At 38.8% G+C, this 15,969-nt stretch overlaps 1 protein-coding gene across 2 annotated transcripts in view; it reads left to right on the top strand.

The window, feature by feature from the left end:
* The window catches only part of LOC139733209 (adrenocorticotropic hormone receptor-like), a 69,173-nt gene extending 61,990 nt beyond the window's left edge, over positions 1 to 7,183 (top strand). The window contains exons 1-2 of one of the 2 annotated variants that reach the window (XM_071644045.1): positions 1,443 to 1,668; positions 5,580 to 7,183. In XM_071644045.1, coding sequence (XP_071500146.1) covers positions 5,673 to 7,049 — 1,377 coding nt within the window. In that variant the 5' untranslated portion in view covers positions 1,443 to 1,668; positions 5,580 to 5,672 and the 3' untranslated portion in view covers positions 7,050 to 7,183. Of the gene's footprint in view, positions 1 to 1,442; positions 1,669 to 5,579 lie in introns of those variants that run through there. The other variant, XM_071644046.1, reaches the window with a different exon arrangement.
* The last annotated feature ends 8,786 nt before the right edge of the window (positions 7,184 to 15,969 follow it).

Genomic DNA, 15,969 nt, shown 5'->3' with positions numbered 1-15,969 from the left:
CATTACATGGCTAGGTGTGTAAATTACTACTTATCACTTGAGTCAATCAATTACTGCATTTCTGAGAATTTTTCACAAGAGGTCACCCTCTACCAGGGTATTTAGGCAACCAGATTCAATTTGTGGAATTTATTGGATTGTTCTATTAAAATACCTTGCTGTTGCCGCACCTGCAATCAAATTCTGTGTCATTCACTGAAGGACATGTCCTATTCAGAGGGCAAAAGGGTGTTATGTCCAATAAGCCATAAAAATTGATACTGTAAAACAAGAAATGTTTGCGTGCATTTTAATTTCGCAAATTTCGCGAGCGCCAAGATTCGCGAAATTAAAATGCATGCGAAATTTCTTATCTACACTATATGCATTGAATGCAAGAGGCAATTCGCGAAAATGTCTTGCCACGAAAAAGGCCGTCTGCTCCAATTTGCAAAAATTTCGTGCCGCGAATATATCATCTTTTACAGTACTTATGTTTCCCTCAGCCATTCAGAATCGATCAGGATGACATTCCTCACAATTAGACGCTGTGAGATGAATCCAATCCAACTGAGAATGGGGAGTGTTAATCACCTTTTGCATGGTAATGCTGTTACATGTAAGGTATTAGCTATGCACAGAAGAAAAAAAAAATCATCAGTTGAGAAGCAAAAGGACACCAATTCAATTGCTAGTACCATACAGAACTTGTGCCTTTCTTGTCCAATCAACTGACAAATTAAAACCTGTGATTGTAAACACATCTTCTTCTTTTAATTCTGTGATGTACAAACAGGAGAATTGAATTCTACAGTTGTTGCTATAGCTTTTCATGATGATTCCTTTTTCGCATAATTGCTGTTATGTATGGCCTGAGCTATGCTGTAAAGCCACATTTGGCCCCTTCTCTTACACAGCAGGCAGTGCGCAAAATTTTATGCAAGCCAAAGTGGTACCCTGAATATACACACTAAATATCTGCATCTTTAGCTGCCCTTTTACCTGTAGGAAAAGGGGGGATGAGGGGTTCAGGAGGAACTCATGTGGATTTCATCTTCTCACACACAAGGTACGGATGCCATATTACGCATATCATTTTCAGCAATATGGCAAACGGCTTAGTTAAAAAGAGAGAGAGAGACTGAGGGAGTGACAGAAAAAACAAAAAGCCAAGCCAGGTCGAGCATGCAGTCTGTAGGAGTTGGCATTCACCGCTCCAAGGCAAGCGCAAGCCGGCCGAGCTAAAAATAGCTCGGTTTCTATTACAGGAAACAAGTAGGCGGAGCCAGAGCCGAGCTGGCTGGCAGGCACCGACCAATCAGCAACGACTACTCGCTCCCAGAGTGTTGCTCGGCTCGCCTGCCTGGCATAGATGCGAGTGATTTACTGTGGCTGCTGGGAATGCCAGTTGTCTACCTCATAAAGGAGAAAGCACAGAGTGAGGCAGGCAGTGGACATATTTCCTAGGGAGACCAGGTATTTTAGAATTGTTTAGCTCTGCAGAGCAGTAGCTGGTCAAAAATTGTGATTTTAGCCCAGTGTGTTGTGCCAGTGCCATCATTGGAAAGAGTGCCTGCTTTGCTTTTGGACATGAAAACATCTCTTGAGAGGATTTAGCAAAGTTTTCACTATTAAATGTGCGGAGGTGCCATTGTGGAATATACCATTTTTAGGGATTGACCATTTATGGTAAGTTACGGTCTTCTCAAATTTTAGATTGGCATATGTCATTTAATGGCATCCCTTTTCCCCCCTTGATTTTATCTGTGCAAGGTTATTTATATATGTATCATGTATTATTATATCATAACTAATTTCTTATTTTTCTGGTCTGCTGTTCAGCGCATATGAAGAAGGAAAGAAAAATAATGAAAAAATGAATTAAAAACAAAACGAAAATGCTACTACTCTAGAAACCAAATTTCTGTTTCGGCATCACAGAAGAACAATACATACTTTACAAGCAGAGCTTTTGTGATAGTATGCATTCTTCTCATGTTATGTCTGAAGCCATATATGTTTTACTCAGTCATAAACAGTCCTTCACTGTTAGCATTTAAACCTTGATAATTGATTCTTGTATGTTTTCCATCTTGGAAAACATACAAGGACAACTTGGAATCATGGAAATACAGTTTACGTTTCTGATTATTGTGCAAATCCCATATTCTCTCTGTTTTCTCTCTCACTTTAAATCTTGCTGTCCATGCCTGAAATGTTATAGTGTAACAGGGATAAGACACCACTATTTCACAGTTTTCCATATTAGCCTGTTGCTTGTGGAATATAATACGCAAAGTATGTTTCTGACTCATGATTGTTTATACATTGTTTTGTGGAATGCCTTCTTCGTTTCTGTTGTCTGCAAACAGGAGTACTGTCACATGTTTTTCTTTATTGAATTAAATATGCATTATTTCTTCGACTACTTTTTTATATTTTAATTAAATTGTTACGTACGTAATAAGTTATCATTTGGTTCATTGGTCATCTAGATTTATCTTCAAAGGGAATACCTCACAATTCTAAGAAATATCCACTTTGCTGCTGCCCCCAAAAATTAATCTCATTTTCTGCACGCATCACAGCCCATGCTCTTTCATAGCCACCTGACCATATCCCTCATCTGAGCAATTTCATAATTGCCGTTGCTCTCTGTGATGTAAACAATCATATTGTCGCGAAGGCCCAAACAAATGGACACATAGCTAACCAGCACAAACAAACAAACACACACACACACACACACACACACACTCTCACACAGCCACAAATGGCCACATGCACATGTATATCCAAAGTGAACTTCACCCACTTCGTTGTGTGGTGGGGTGTATGTACATCTTCCTCAATTGGAGCAAAAGTGAAACTATACTTCAGAAACATAACCAGAGCTATTTCAGTCCGTCACGCCAGAAAGTAAAGCGTGCCATGGTCATAACCCAGCCCATTACCAGGGCAGGACATTTATTAGCCATGTTGAATATGTGTCCTCTAGATCTTGATAAATGTCTCTAACAAAGCCCTTGTCATTGTGAGGGTGTAATTAACTCTCAAAAGTGGCAATGCAATTATGAGGCTGTGGCACTGAAATACCCATATTGCTATTTTTTTTTTCTTTGCACAATATTGTACATACCACAGTGACACAAATGGTGTGAATTTGAGATGCGATGTTTCCGATAAAAGCAGACCAACATTTCTGTAGTTGTTGCGGTTGCTTTGATAGTATGTGTGATCTACATAATGATAGAAACAGCTCACTACCACAGAGAGATGATAAATGCTCTGATTAAGATCTTCATGTACCTGTGCCTGAATCACGCAGAAAACTGTCATATTGTTTCTTGCCGTGTTGGCATGCTTCACATTCAATTATAAATCAAGGCAATTAGGGTCGCGCTATTGTCTGAGGTACAATGACTGAGGTGTAATTAACCTCACGTTTTCTGGCAACGCCAACCGAGCCTGAGCCATTCGGGCTGCCGGGAACCGGAGCAGCCAGTCTGTGTGGCTGAGGAATTAAATCACTCTGGAGGTCACTCTGTGATATTTGTATGCATCATTAGGCGTTTGTTTGTTTGTTTTTTATGTCCGTGTAATTTGTTTCTTTTAAGAAAGGCTTGAAGGGTGATAGTTACCAACATTGGCTCTACATGAATACATGATATTCCAATTCTCTTTCCCCTCTCTCTCTCTCTATCTACAATGTATTCAATCATATATTCATTTGTAGATCGACCCGTCTGTCTGTCGGTCTGTATGTCCATCTATCTACTTATCCATCTATCTATCTATCCATTTATCTATTCATCCATCTATCTTTCCATCTGTTTGATATCAATGTCTGTGCTCCTTGTTTTCATAATCTCTCCCACATCTTCAATTTCCCATTTCTCTGTTTTATCGCTTTATGTATCTATGTTTATCTCTTTCTTTCTATCATCCATCTATGTATCTTTCTTTTTAATCCATCCATCCATCTATCTATCTGTCTGTCTATCTATCTATCTATCCATCCATCTTTCTGTCTATCTATCTATCTATCTATTTGTCTATCTATCTATCTATCTGTCTATCTATCTATCTATCTATCTGTCTATCTATCTATCTATCTATCTGTCTATCTATCTATCTGTCTATCTATCTATCTGTCTATCTATCTATCTATCTGTCTATCTATCTATCTGTCTATCTATCTATGTACCTATCTATGTATGTATGTATCTACATGTCTATCTATGTACCTCTGTATGTATGTATATATGTATGTATGTATGTATGTATCTATCTATCTATCTCATTATCCTTGTCTTGCTTCTCCACTTTTTAATTTCCATTCTAGATTTTTGTGAGTTTCTCCTCTTGTCCTCTTGTCTGTGCGTTCAACTTCTCCATCCACTATATCTCTATTGTCAATCTCTTCTAAAGACTCCTTATCTCATAGCCGTATAGTAATCATGTGGGGAATATGAGATCGCATCTCCTCCCCAATTATTTTGATCCCATTTGAAGGGAAGCCTTTTGCAGTTGTTCTGAATGTTTTGACCAGGCCAGTTTGCATTGTCTCAGTTATTCGTATCACTGATCATGTTTGGTCATTCATGGTAATCATGTAAGTGTGTTTTCCAGCGGAAATGTCCAGAGCTGTGGCGTGTAGTTCATAATCCCTTTGAATGAGTCAGCTTAGGCACAGTATTGCAATGTTAGATAAGATCAAAACTGATGAAAATAAGAATATGATATTATCTGATGCAAAGAAAAAGCATGTTTAATTGCTGATTTTATTTTTTTATAGGGCCACATTTCTAAATTCTTAGCTCACTGATGTCACAATTTTTTTTAGATGTAACATTACACGTCAGCACAATCTTGTGAGCTCTTTTGGCACTCATCTCTATAAATTGTTTCTAAATTTGCGTCATGAAAATTCACGTCTTTGTAAATTCGTGGCGAGGAACCTGTCACTCTAAATAGAGACTGACTCATGCTCTCAGCTTACACACATCAAACCTGAGGAATGAGCAAATCCATTTCCCCTAAAGGGAAGAAGTGGCAGGGAATGTGTATTTTGAGCCGCAAAGAGTTCAGGCCAGATTTATCGCCTTCTGAAAGTGACATCCTAAAAATACCACCGCAGTTCCTCTGGGTTCAGTCTTTCCCAATCTACACAATATCACACACATTGGCAACAGTGGCTGCAAAGGGCCCAGTCTGCTGCCGATCTGTAAAAATATGCATTGTGTTCCGACAAATGTTTAAAGACATATGCCTCTCAGCTGCTGTGGCATATGTGAAAGGGAAAGAGAAAGGTTTGAAAAATTTACATAAAATAGTTTCCTTGGGGTGTCAGTCACTTATAATTTGCATGGGTTATGAGTGACTAATGTACGTATTCACACAGACTGTGACACGCAGCTTTTTGTTGCAATTCACTGCGTAATTCCCCCTGTCTTTGTTTCTCTTTTACTTCCCTGATGGTATTTCCTTGTGATGATTTGAATTCAAAAGAAAGAATTGAAGAGAGGATGAAACTAGAAGAGTTGATTGACCAAGCTGAACACGCATTGATCTACTTTCACTTCTTTCTCTCTTTGCAGGGCCTGCCCTTCCTCTGCTGCAGCTGAACGAGCCAAGCTGAGTTTGTCCCGACCGAACTACCCACTTGAAACCGCAGGAAGGAATGACTCGCAATGAAGCATCTACAACTGTCCTCGTCGCCTGGTAACCTCAGTGGGAACAATCTGGTTGTAATCATCATGCCGCAGGAACCCATGGCCACATCCATCGCAGACCTCGGTCATCACGGCACCAATGCCAATGCCACCCAGGATCTGGCAAGCGCGTTCCCGTCTCTTGAGGAAGGGATGGAAGCCACATGGAGCGCCCAGGCGTACATTGCGCTGGCCATCATCTTCCTCCTCATGACCATCACATTCATCGGCAACATCCTCATCATCGTGTCTGTGGCCAAGTTCAAGAGACTGCAGATCCCGCCCAACTACATCTTGGTGAATCTCGCCGTGGCTGACATAGGATTGGCAATCATGATGCCGTTCCTGTTTGCCATCAACTTCCTGCGTGATGTGGAGGATGGGAATGTTTTATGCCTCGTGCCATACTGTCTCATGTCTCTTCTCAGCGGTGTATCGGTGCTGAACCTCAGCATCATCGCCTACGATCGCTACTCCGCCCTGGTGGAGCCCTTGAAGTACTCATCGCGAGTGACGGCAGTCCGCATCGCTGCCATCTGCCTGATGGTGTGGCTGTATGTAACTGTTGTTTCAGCTATTCCACTCGTGGGATGGTTTTACCCTCTGTCGGGCATGAACATGATGTGTACTCTGAACTTCTACCACAACTACACTGCCCTGGCGCAAGTCATTGCCATTTTCTTGCCCGCGCTGGTGTGCATGTTCTTCTGTTACTGTCGCGTGATGCTTGTCGCAAGGCACCACACCCGTGCCATATCCGCCGTCCAGTTTTCACTCTTCCCAGGTGTACTGAATAAGAACTACAACATGTTTAAAGGTAACAAGTACTGGAGGACACTGGCCCTCATATTGGGCGTCTTTACCTTCACCTGGGGTGTATTCATGACCTCGGTGGTGGTTGAGGTCTTCTGCGAAAAGTGCGCAAAGTTCTTGACAATGCACAACTATTCCGGACTCCTCCTCCTCCTAAACAGCAGCCTCAATCCCTGGATCTATGCATACCGCAACCAGGACTTTCGAGCGGCTTTTAGCAGGGTGCTGCGCTGCTTCCGGAAGCCCTGCAAGAGGACGCTGACGCGGTCCAGCTCAAACCTGGTGGGCGAGCGCAGGAACTCGCGCATGTCTGTTGCCCTCAGCCGGACGAACAGCCTGTGCGGCAACCTGCAAACCCTGCAGATGCTCTACGAGCAGGAGATGGCGCTCAAGAACAACAACCAGCAGGATTTCAAGAATGGGGAGGTGGAGACGAGGCAGACCTCGGTAGCCAACAGCAAGGCGTCCGTCAGACGCGAAAATGACGAGGACATCGAGAGGGCCACTGAGCAAGAGTCTGCCCAAGTGAAGGAAGAAGTCTAGACTTGTCTGTACTAGATTGGACATGAGACATAGAGCCCTTTATCCAAGCAATCTTGATTCGAGAGGGCTTTGATTTGAAATCGCAGCCCTGCTATTTTGCAGAATTGCAAACCACGACACCAAATTTGCAATTAATGGCGTGAACGCAGTCTTAACGAATCAACCAAACACAACCTCATCTTCTGTCCAGTCATTCCATTTGAAATCCTGTGCTTTTGATATAACAAGCACTCTTCAATATCATGGAGGTGATAAATGATGTGAAAGTAATCAGATTTTCGATGTGCAATAGGTTATCTGCCTTCAATCTGATATCCAATGGGGAAAAGAAGCTTCCTGTGATCAAATTTAGTTCATATCTAGCTAACTTGGACTTCCCCACTTGTTTGACTTGGAAATAAGATTTTTGCATCAGTGAAGAATGTCAGAAGAGTGATGAAAAGGATACTGTGATATCTTTTTCTAGTGTAGCAGATTGCAGAGTACTATTTTAGATAGGGAAATATCCTTGATGATCGATTTTCTATGAATTGGAAACTGAAATGCCTTAATATGATGATGATATCGCAGTAGTGGAATGGTATAAAATTTAGACTGTGCAGTTGTGCACAATCCATCTATAAAACTGACACGAGGAATGGGTTTGGTGACTTTTTTGAGGGGAATTGTAAGTTTTTGTGACACAATGAACTAGTGGAATACACTCTTATCAGGTTTTATCACAAAATCTCTTTGCACATTCTTGACATTACGAAGAATCACTCATTAACTGCCAGTCATTGGAGCCACAGATGTTTTATGAGTTGTGCATTGTATGTAATTCAGTATCATACACACATCCCACGTTTTCACTTTTTAGTGTATGTTTCATCTATTTATATTGTGTGAATATTGTTGTGCAATCGTCAAGGAAAGTTACCTTCTCTTGTGCACCAAAGAACATTACTAAAGTAGTAGTGTTTAGTCTCTTTGTGATATAGTTTTCACCTTGTCCATATACATTTTGAGTATACACCATCTCTAATGTGTGCTTTGTGACTTTGATTGGAAAACATTGATTTCACTTTGTTGGCATTTGTTCAATAGGGTAATGGAGCACATGATAGTATTCTTAGGAGTCGGTTTAGATTGACTGGGGCAGCAAAACTTGGATGCTACCCCCATTTGATGTGTAAACATAATCGAATGCAAATGTGGTGAGAGCTTATCGAAAGAGTTTCAAAAACATGCTGTGGATGAAATTTAATGTTAGGTATGTAAATTTGTCTTCTTTATTAAAAAAAAAAATATTCTAGGTATTAAAAGAATGGCAATATGACACTTGAAGCTGAGCAGAGGAAAGGCATATTTTTACATTGACTGGGCAGAGTACAGTGGATATGTTTTTTTTTGTGTGTGCTACGGAATGAGATACAATAATTATTTCGTCAAACTAAACTTTGGAACACTGTGATTATTTTTTCAAAGCACATTCATGTCATTTCTTATCTAAAATCCATCCATCCCCATGGCCCAAATCTGATCATGTATTTTTGATTCACACCCATGTAATCCTTTTATAGGCTATGTGCAAAGGACTAATTAATCTCTCCAGTTATCTATGCTCTCTTGCTCATGTGCTTGCAGCATAATCCTCCCTTGTTTCAAGTGACATTAATGAGATTCAGGAATATGATATGTCTTAGACAAATTGCTTATGTCCATCAAGGATTTTTGCAAAAGAACGTATTGTGTTGCCTTGATTCTGTTGTAAAATCAAATGTGCCAGAATGCTTTACCTTCTTTTTTTGTGTGTCTTTCGTTCTTTCAATTAGCATTTGGTACATTTTCACAGTACAAGCCAAGAGATATATTGATTTAAATATATCTTGCCTGTCTCCTGGGTTCAATTTTAATAAAATTCTTTAGATAGATTAATTGCTATGATGCTTGTTCAGGGCCCAACTTGGCAAGGTGAGTTATGATGCAGTCCAAGATCTGCTGGATTTTTATTCTGCAATGAAAGGGAGTCCAGAATTTAGGCTCACCTCCTTGCCAAATATAGAACTTGACAATGACCAAGATAGAATGATAGCGAGAGAGGGAGAGGGGGAGAAGGGGGGGGGGGAGCATTGTCAAAAGATCACTATTCTGTGCGAGGTAAGCTTATTAGCTAATCATATTAACACTAATAACGGGGACCTGCACTGGGCACACCTGTTTCATACAAGGCATTTCCGTGTCAAGGTGATAGAAAGCTTAAAATAGATCTCTATCATTCAACTGAGACGGCTCCTAAATCATTGACCAATAATTACATATCATCTTGTCAGCCACTATATCGGATAGAATAGATTGTGTCCCTTTTTCCTCAAGTTAAGAGGAAGTCCCTGATATCATTTTTCCCCGTAAGAATTTGACCATCTTTAAAAGATATCTCACGTTATCAATCTCACTCTTTTTTTTTTCTATGAGGGAGCTTTGCTTGGTGAGGTTTTTTTTTATGGGCATGGAGTGGTTTGGGCACAGATGTATATTTCTGCATACATTTGCATGTCTATTGTATAATGTCCTTATTTATTTATTGTGATACGACTCTCATACTCATTGAAAATGTACTAAAGTATGTGCAAGTGATGCATAGTTGGAATTTGGCTAATTTGTGTGTTCAGAGAAAGAGAGAGAGAGAGGGAGAGAGAGAGAGAGAGGTGAGATCTAGAAAGGAGTTCTCATGTAAGAGTCAGGTTGCACTTTACCACCTACGTCTTGATTTGCTGAGTATTTTTGTCAATACATTTTGTCAATAAATTGGTAAAAGCACAGCTGATCTGGTATGCCCAACTCTTTCTTGAAGCAACTGTTTTGTGAATTTGTATTTTTTGATTGCGATGATAGTGCAATAGAGATGGCGAAAGATAGAGAGAGAGAGAAACAAAAAAGAGAAGGTGTTTGAATGTGTTTAAGCTCTTTTAGAAATTTCTAACTTGGAGTATGATAAAAAATTGTTTGGATGATGGTCTTAAGAAGGAATTAGGACAGAAATTAATAATCAAGCTACTAATATTTATCTTGCGACACTTCTTGTAAAAGAGAAATCACTATTGCTTAGACAAGAGTTCAAATGCATGTGTTTGTTTGTGTGCGTGTGTGTCAGTGTGTGTGTGTGCGTGTGTAACCTCCTTGATGTACTTCATCTACAAATGGATGTGCAGTAAATTAATAATTTGGGGCTATAAAAGGAAGCATTAACAATCATTGGCAAAACATTTTGTGGGGCCTTGAATTTAGCACACTTAGCAGAGTTCAATGTACCAGAAAAATCTGCATGAAGCAGGAACAGTACAATAACAACAACAACAACAAATGATCAGGGATACATTCTTTGTGGCATTGACCAGCATTTGACTGCAATCCTACCCTTATTCATCCATGAAACGAAGGGCAGAGTAATAAAGGGCTGTATATGGCATGTATGGCATGAGGGATACGTTCGTTCATTGATGAGTTCTTTCAGGAGTACATTGAACTAGATATACTGGAACAACATGTAACACCAAACATTGCACTATTTGTACCAGTAACACCAAACATTGCACTATATATACCCTCAACACCAAACACCAATGACAAACAATGTCATTCTACATTGTGTAACACCTGCTAAAAATATGAACATCAAACATGTGTAAATGGTCTGAATTCCAATACAGGGTCTAGATTTAGACCATGGTCGAAATCTGACCACATTCTGAAATTTTGGAAGACGAATCAAACACATGCACTGTATCATCAAACTCAATTCCAAATCGGAACTTTGACCCTAAACAGCTTTTATCTTCATAGAGGTTTTTTTCTTCTTCTTCTTCTTCTTTTTTTTTTTACTACAGTGTGTATCTCTCCATAAATAAGATCCTATGCTTGATTTTTACTATTGTGGCTGAACATACAATCTTATTTACTGAGAGAAACTGTGAAAAAGCAGGGAATAATTTTCCTCCTCATATTTGATTAGCAATTTCAGGTGATGGATACATAGTTCGACTTGAATTCTGTACATATCTACTGAAGGAAACTGCTACACAAAAGATAATTTGTATAGCAGTCATGTAAATATTGCATAGCTAGTTGTGATGCGATACCAGGGAAATTATTCCTTGAAAAGGAAAACCACTATAACTATACATTCTCTGCAAAACAAATTTCCTTCGACTTTGATCTGTATCCCAACTTCTTGCCATCACATGAATGCAAAGTGAGAACAATATAAACAGAAAGCAAAATTTCTAGTACTGGTAGCATAACCTAAACACTCTACAGTCATGATCAAAGACAGTCTGCTAGACAATGCTAAGAGCAAAGAGTAGCACAATGTTTGTTTAAAATGCTTGAATGTGGATACAACAGAAATTGCTATCTTTCTAGGGATTTCTGTTCAATCCATTACTTTTGAAGGATGACAATTACAAAGGAGAATAGGTTCTACCTTAGTGGAACATTTTACTGCTAATTGATATCTACGATTGAACTGACATGTTTGTGGGTTTTCTGAATACAACTTCCCTTGCATCCATACAGTTATGTTCTTTACTGCACATACATTCTAAAAAATACAGATTCCTTCTGATGCATCAAGTCATTTCTGTGATGTATTCTGAACAACAGAGGGCAGCATTCACCAATACAGTAGAGCGCTATTTGATATTATGACAGTGTCATGCAGAATTATCAGTAGGATTTTAGAGGCATACACCCCACTCAGGAGCCTTAAGCAAAACAAACAAACAACAAACAACAAACATACAAACTCAACAATGTTGGCAGTCGCCATACTTTTCAGCATGCCAGAGAGGTTTTCAGACCAGTGGAGGTGGATTCATCTGATTCTAAAATAATTCAAGTATACAGTTTTGGTTAAGGTGAGGATTTAGCTTTTAACATTCTGTGAGATATTCACAAACCACTCTATGAGATGTCAAAGAGCATGCAATTCTAAGGGGTATCAAAAGTTAATTTGATGAAAATCGGGTTGGAAATGGCCGAGATATCCAAAAACAAGGTGAAACAAAGAGATCCTAATAAAGGGTGCGGCCTGTCGCCTTTTATTATTATCACTTTTTTTTTTTGATATCTCAGCCACTTGAAAACCAATTTTCATCAAATAAATGTGGAATCCTTCTTGAAATGACTACCTCTTTCATATTTCATAAGAGTTTTCTCATTACCTCACTTAGGAATGTTATAAACCTGAATACCCACATCAACCAGTACTGTACAGTCCCTTTAATGTTGTACTGTAAACTAGTAGCATGATAGACTTTCTATGATTTTTTTTTTTCAATCAGTTGATTATATTAAACTTCAATTGAGATAATATGCTTATAAAGATGATTGTTTTGATTAGAAAAGTCAAACAAAAGCAACCAAGATATGAATACTCTAATTTGATACAATGACCATTAATAGAACATGGTGTCTTACACGAACAGCATGGTGCTGTAAATCGAGATGTTTTCACGGCATTAAATTTTTTTTGCAAATAGTCACTGGCATTCAATGCATATAATGTAGACAAGAACTTTTGCGTGCATTTCAATTTGCGAATCTTGGCCCCTGTGAAATTCACAAAATTAGAATGCACACAAACATTCCTTGTTTTACAGTAATCATTATGGTCACAGGATGGTACCATCTCACATGCACGAAAAAAGATGCAGGTGGACAGATGGCTCCAATACAATGAAATTGGGAGAGTGAATGACTAATAAATGACAAAGTTCAAGCGTTGGCCTTTTTCATGTCACAAGGAAAACATGGAAACTATGCAACGTGTCCAAACAATAAATACCCAACACTTCCACACAAAGAAAGCTACCCCCCCCCCCACACACAAATGCACAAACAAAAGCAAAAACACAGACAAAAATCTCTATAGGTTCCTTCAATGTAAACAATACTGAAACAGAATTACTTGGTATTCACCTTCAATATGCATGGTTTAATGTCATCACACCTCTTTATCTCTTCACACAGTATCATCATCTATAAGAGAACAAAAATAAATAAAATATAATCATGCATTTATCTGTTGCTTGATCAAATTTCCAACAACAAGAAGCTGTGTGCAACTATGTTATGACTTCAATATCAACCAACTAAATGGTAAAAGATCTAGGAAATCTAGGAATAGAATAACTGGACTGTCATCTTGGATGATTTAAGGATTTCAAGATTGAAGAAGTATCTGATCATCTACCCTGGAATTTAATGTTCAGCAAGAGATGCTCACAGCGTTCTGAATATAACTGGGAATTATACAAGGCTATATTTGTGGATTGAGTGAATGTAGCAATATTAGTACAACACATCACTAAGGTTTGAAGAAAATCAGGCAATCTGTTCAAATGTTACAAATTTTTAAAGACAGTTCATGATGTCAGTGCAGGACAATGATATAAAGAAAATATACACACAGTCACTTTTCATGAAAATCACATGTTCCACTGACTTGTTACTGACCATTCCCCCTACTTTCTGAAAGGGGTACATCATGTGGTCTTTTGTTATGCTTGAAAAATTAAAATACATTGAATTTTCTCTACATTTTTTGGCCCTGTTTGCTTCATATTTGCAATAGAATACAGTGAATTCCATCGGTAGATACACGTTTTGCAACAGAAAAGCCAAGACAGCTCAGTATGAAGGTACACTAAAAGTCTGTTTCTTCTCCTAGGGTTGGCTTGTAAAAAAAAAGAAAAAAAAAAAGAAAAGAAGTTTCAGCCTTTTTGTTCGAAATGGAAGTTATTCAACTAATGGCTACAGGCAAGAATATTTAGAGAACAGCAATGCTCCTCACAGCAAGCAGAGTCCCTCTTGATATGCATTCATGGCAGTGGGTTTGTAAGACACAAAGGAGACTTATAAGGAAATCAACGATGTTGGCTGACTTACCAAGAATACCCCATGGACTCATCTCTCAAACTTGGACTGCGCCCTCTATAGTCACAAGCATGAAAGGGGAATTTCCCTTATATGAGAAAGTGGTTTTGCCCAAAAAGGTTCATAAAGTATGGTACCTTGTATAAATCATGCAATATGCTTCTTGGTTTCATAGGCTTAATGTTCCTTGCAAACACATCCGGATCTGTGGTGCAGATTTACATCAGGATAGACTAAAACATGATAGTTCTGAGGTGGGTTCTGAAGAATCAACTTTCTCTTTCTCTGAGGATGTGCCAGCACAAGACCAAAAAATAAAAATAAAAAATAAAAAATTGAGCAGGATTATAGCAAAAATATGTATGTCAAGAAGATTCGAAGTTAGTAACATTGCATGCACCAAACTTTCGGAGGGTACTAAAAACTAGTACACTTAATAAGTTATTTTCCTTTCCACACAAATGTTATGTGGTCAGTTGCTCTTGTTTAACACATGCTATGACATTACTCCTGCAAATAAAATTTCTGCTTGGGAATCCAACACATTTTGCTGCATCTGAGAGTATTTTTCCAGCAACAACAAAAACAATCCAAACAGAATGCAAAGTGTACTTTGTCAACCTGATCTCTTTGAATGAAAAAAAAAAGAAAGAACTAGAAATGTCGCTATGGCGACTGATGCCTCCGCCATAATGCATGATTCTCCCAATAGGCATATAGTACAATGTCTTCACAATGTGTGATCCATGACAGTTTCACATAACTGGCAAAATATTGATATGACAGGTTTGTCAGAAATGACTCGAATGTTCACTTTCCTTGAACTGGGTTTGCTATAACTGTCGAAGAGTGAAGGGTACACATTGGGGATTTGAGAATTTTTACTTGAATTCTGACGGACCCTTTTATAAGTTTATGCATTGAGTAATTTCCAAGGTATGAAGAAAGAGTGTAATTACAATTCAAAATAGATTTTTTTTTTTTTTTTTTTTTTTTTTTGGGGGGGGGCATTGAAACCTGGCCTTTGACCCTTAACCTTTGACCTTTGACATTCTGGCTGGAAATTTCCTGGAGAATCTCCATTAGGCAATATATATTAAGTTTGAAAACTAATAATGCAAGCATTTCATATACTAGTGTATGAGGGAAATAGTAAAATATTGAGGAGTTGACCTTGACCTTTGACCCCATGACTATTGACCTATGACCCCTAAATTCACTAGATAATCTCTGCCAGTCAGTACATGCGTATGTACCAAGTTCCATGAAGATACATTGAACCATTTGTGAGAAAAGTGATACTACAACATTTTCACCTAACCTTTGACCTTTTGACCTTTGACCTTATGACATGAAACTCTCTCTGCAGAATCTTTATGCAGTAGTACATATCTACACCAAGTTTCAAGAAAATACCTTGGGGCATTGCATAGATATTGGGGAAATAGCAACATTTTTAGCATTTGACCTTGACCTTTTGACCTTTGACCTCTTGCCAATGTCGCTAAAATCTACTCAACTAATTGTCCCATCATACATCATCTTTGGACCAAGTTTGGTGAAAGCTGCTTCATCCAGTTTTGAGTTATCACGTAAACAGATAAATTTCAGGATTTGACCTTGATCTTTGACCTTTGACCTCAGTCCGATTTCACTAAAAAACTAATCAAGTAATTGTCCCATCATACATCATCCTCCGACAAAGTTTGGTGAAATTTGCCCATCCAGTCTTGAGTTATCGCGTAAACGGATACAATTTCATGATTTGACCTTGACCTTTGACCTTTGACCTTTGGCGGATTTCACCCAAAATCTAATCAACTAATTGCCCCATCATACTTCATACTTGGACCAAGTTTGGTAGAATTCAAGTCAATATTACTCAAGTTATCGCGTAAACGAAAGCGGACGGACGTACGGACGTACGTACAGACGTACGTACGGACGGACGGACAACCCGAAAACATAATGCCTCCGGCACCACTTCGTGGCGGAGGCATAAAAA

Source organism: Diadema antillarum, unplaced genomic scaffold (genome assembly GCF_040938485.1).
Source record: "Diadema antillarum isolate AM-2024a unplaced genomic scaffold, OU_Dant_1.0 seq00000463_RagTag, whole genome shotgun sequence".
In the NCBI taxonomy this organism is placed as follows: Eukaryota; Metazoa; Echinodermata; class Echinoidea; order Diadematoida; family Diadematidae; genus Diadema; species Diadema antillarum.
Note: the sequence above shows the minus strand (reverse complement) of the source record. Positions and strands in the feature narration are given on the sequence as shown.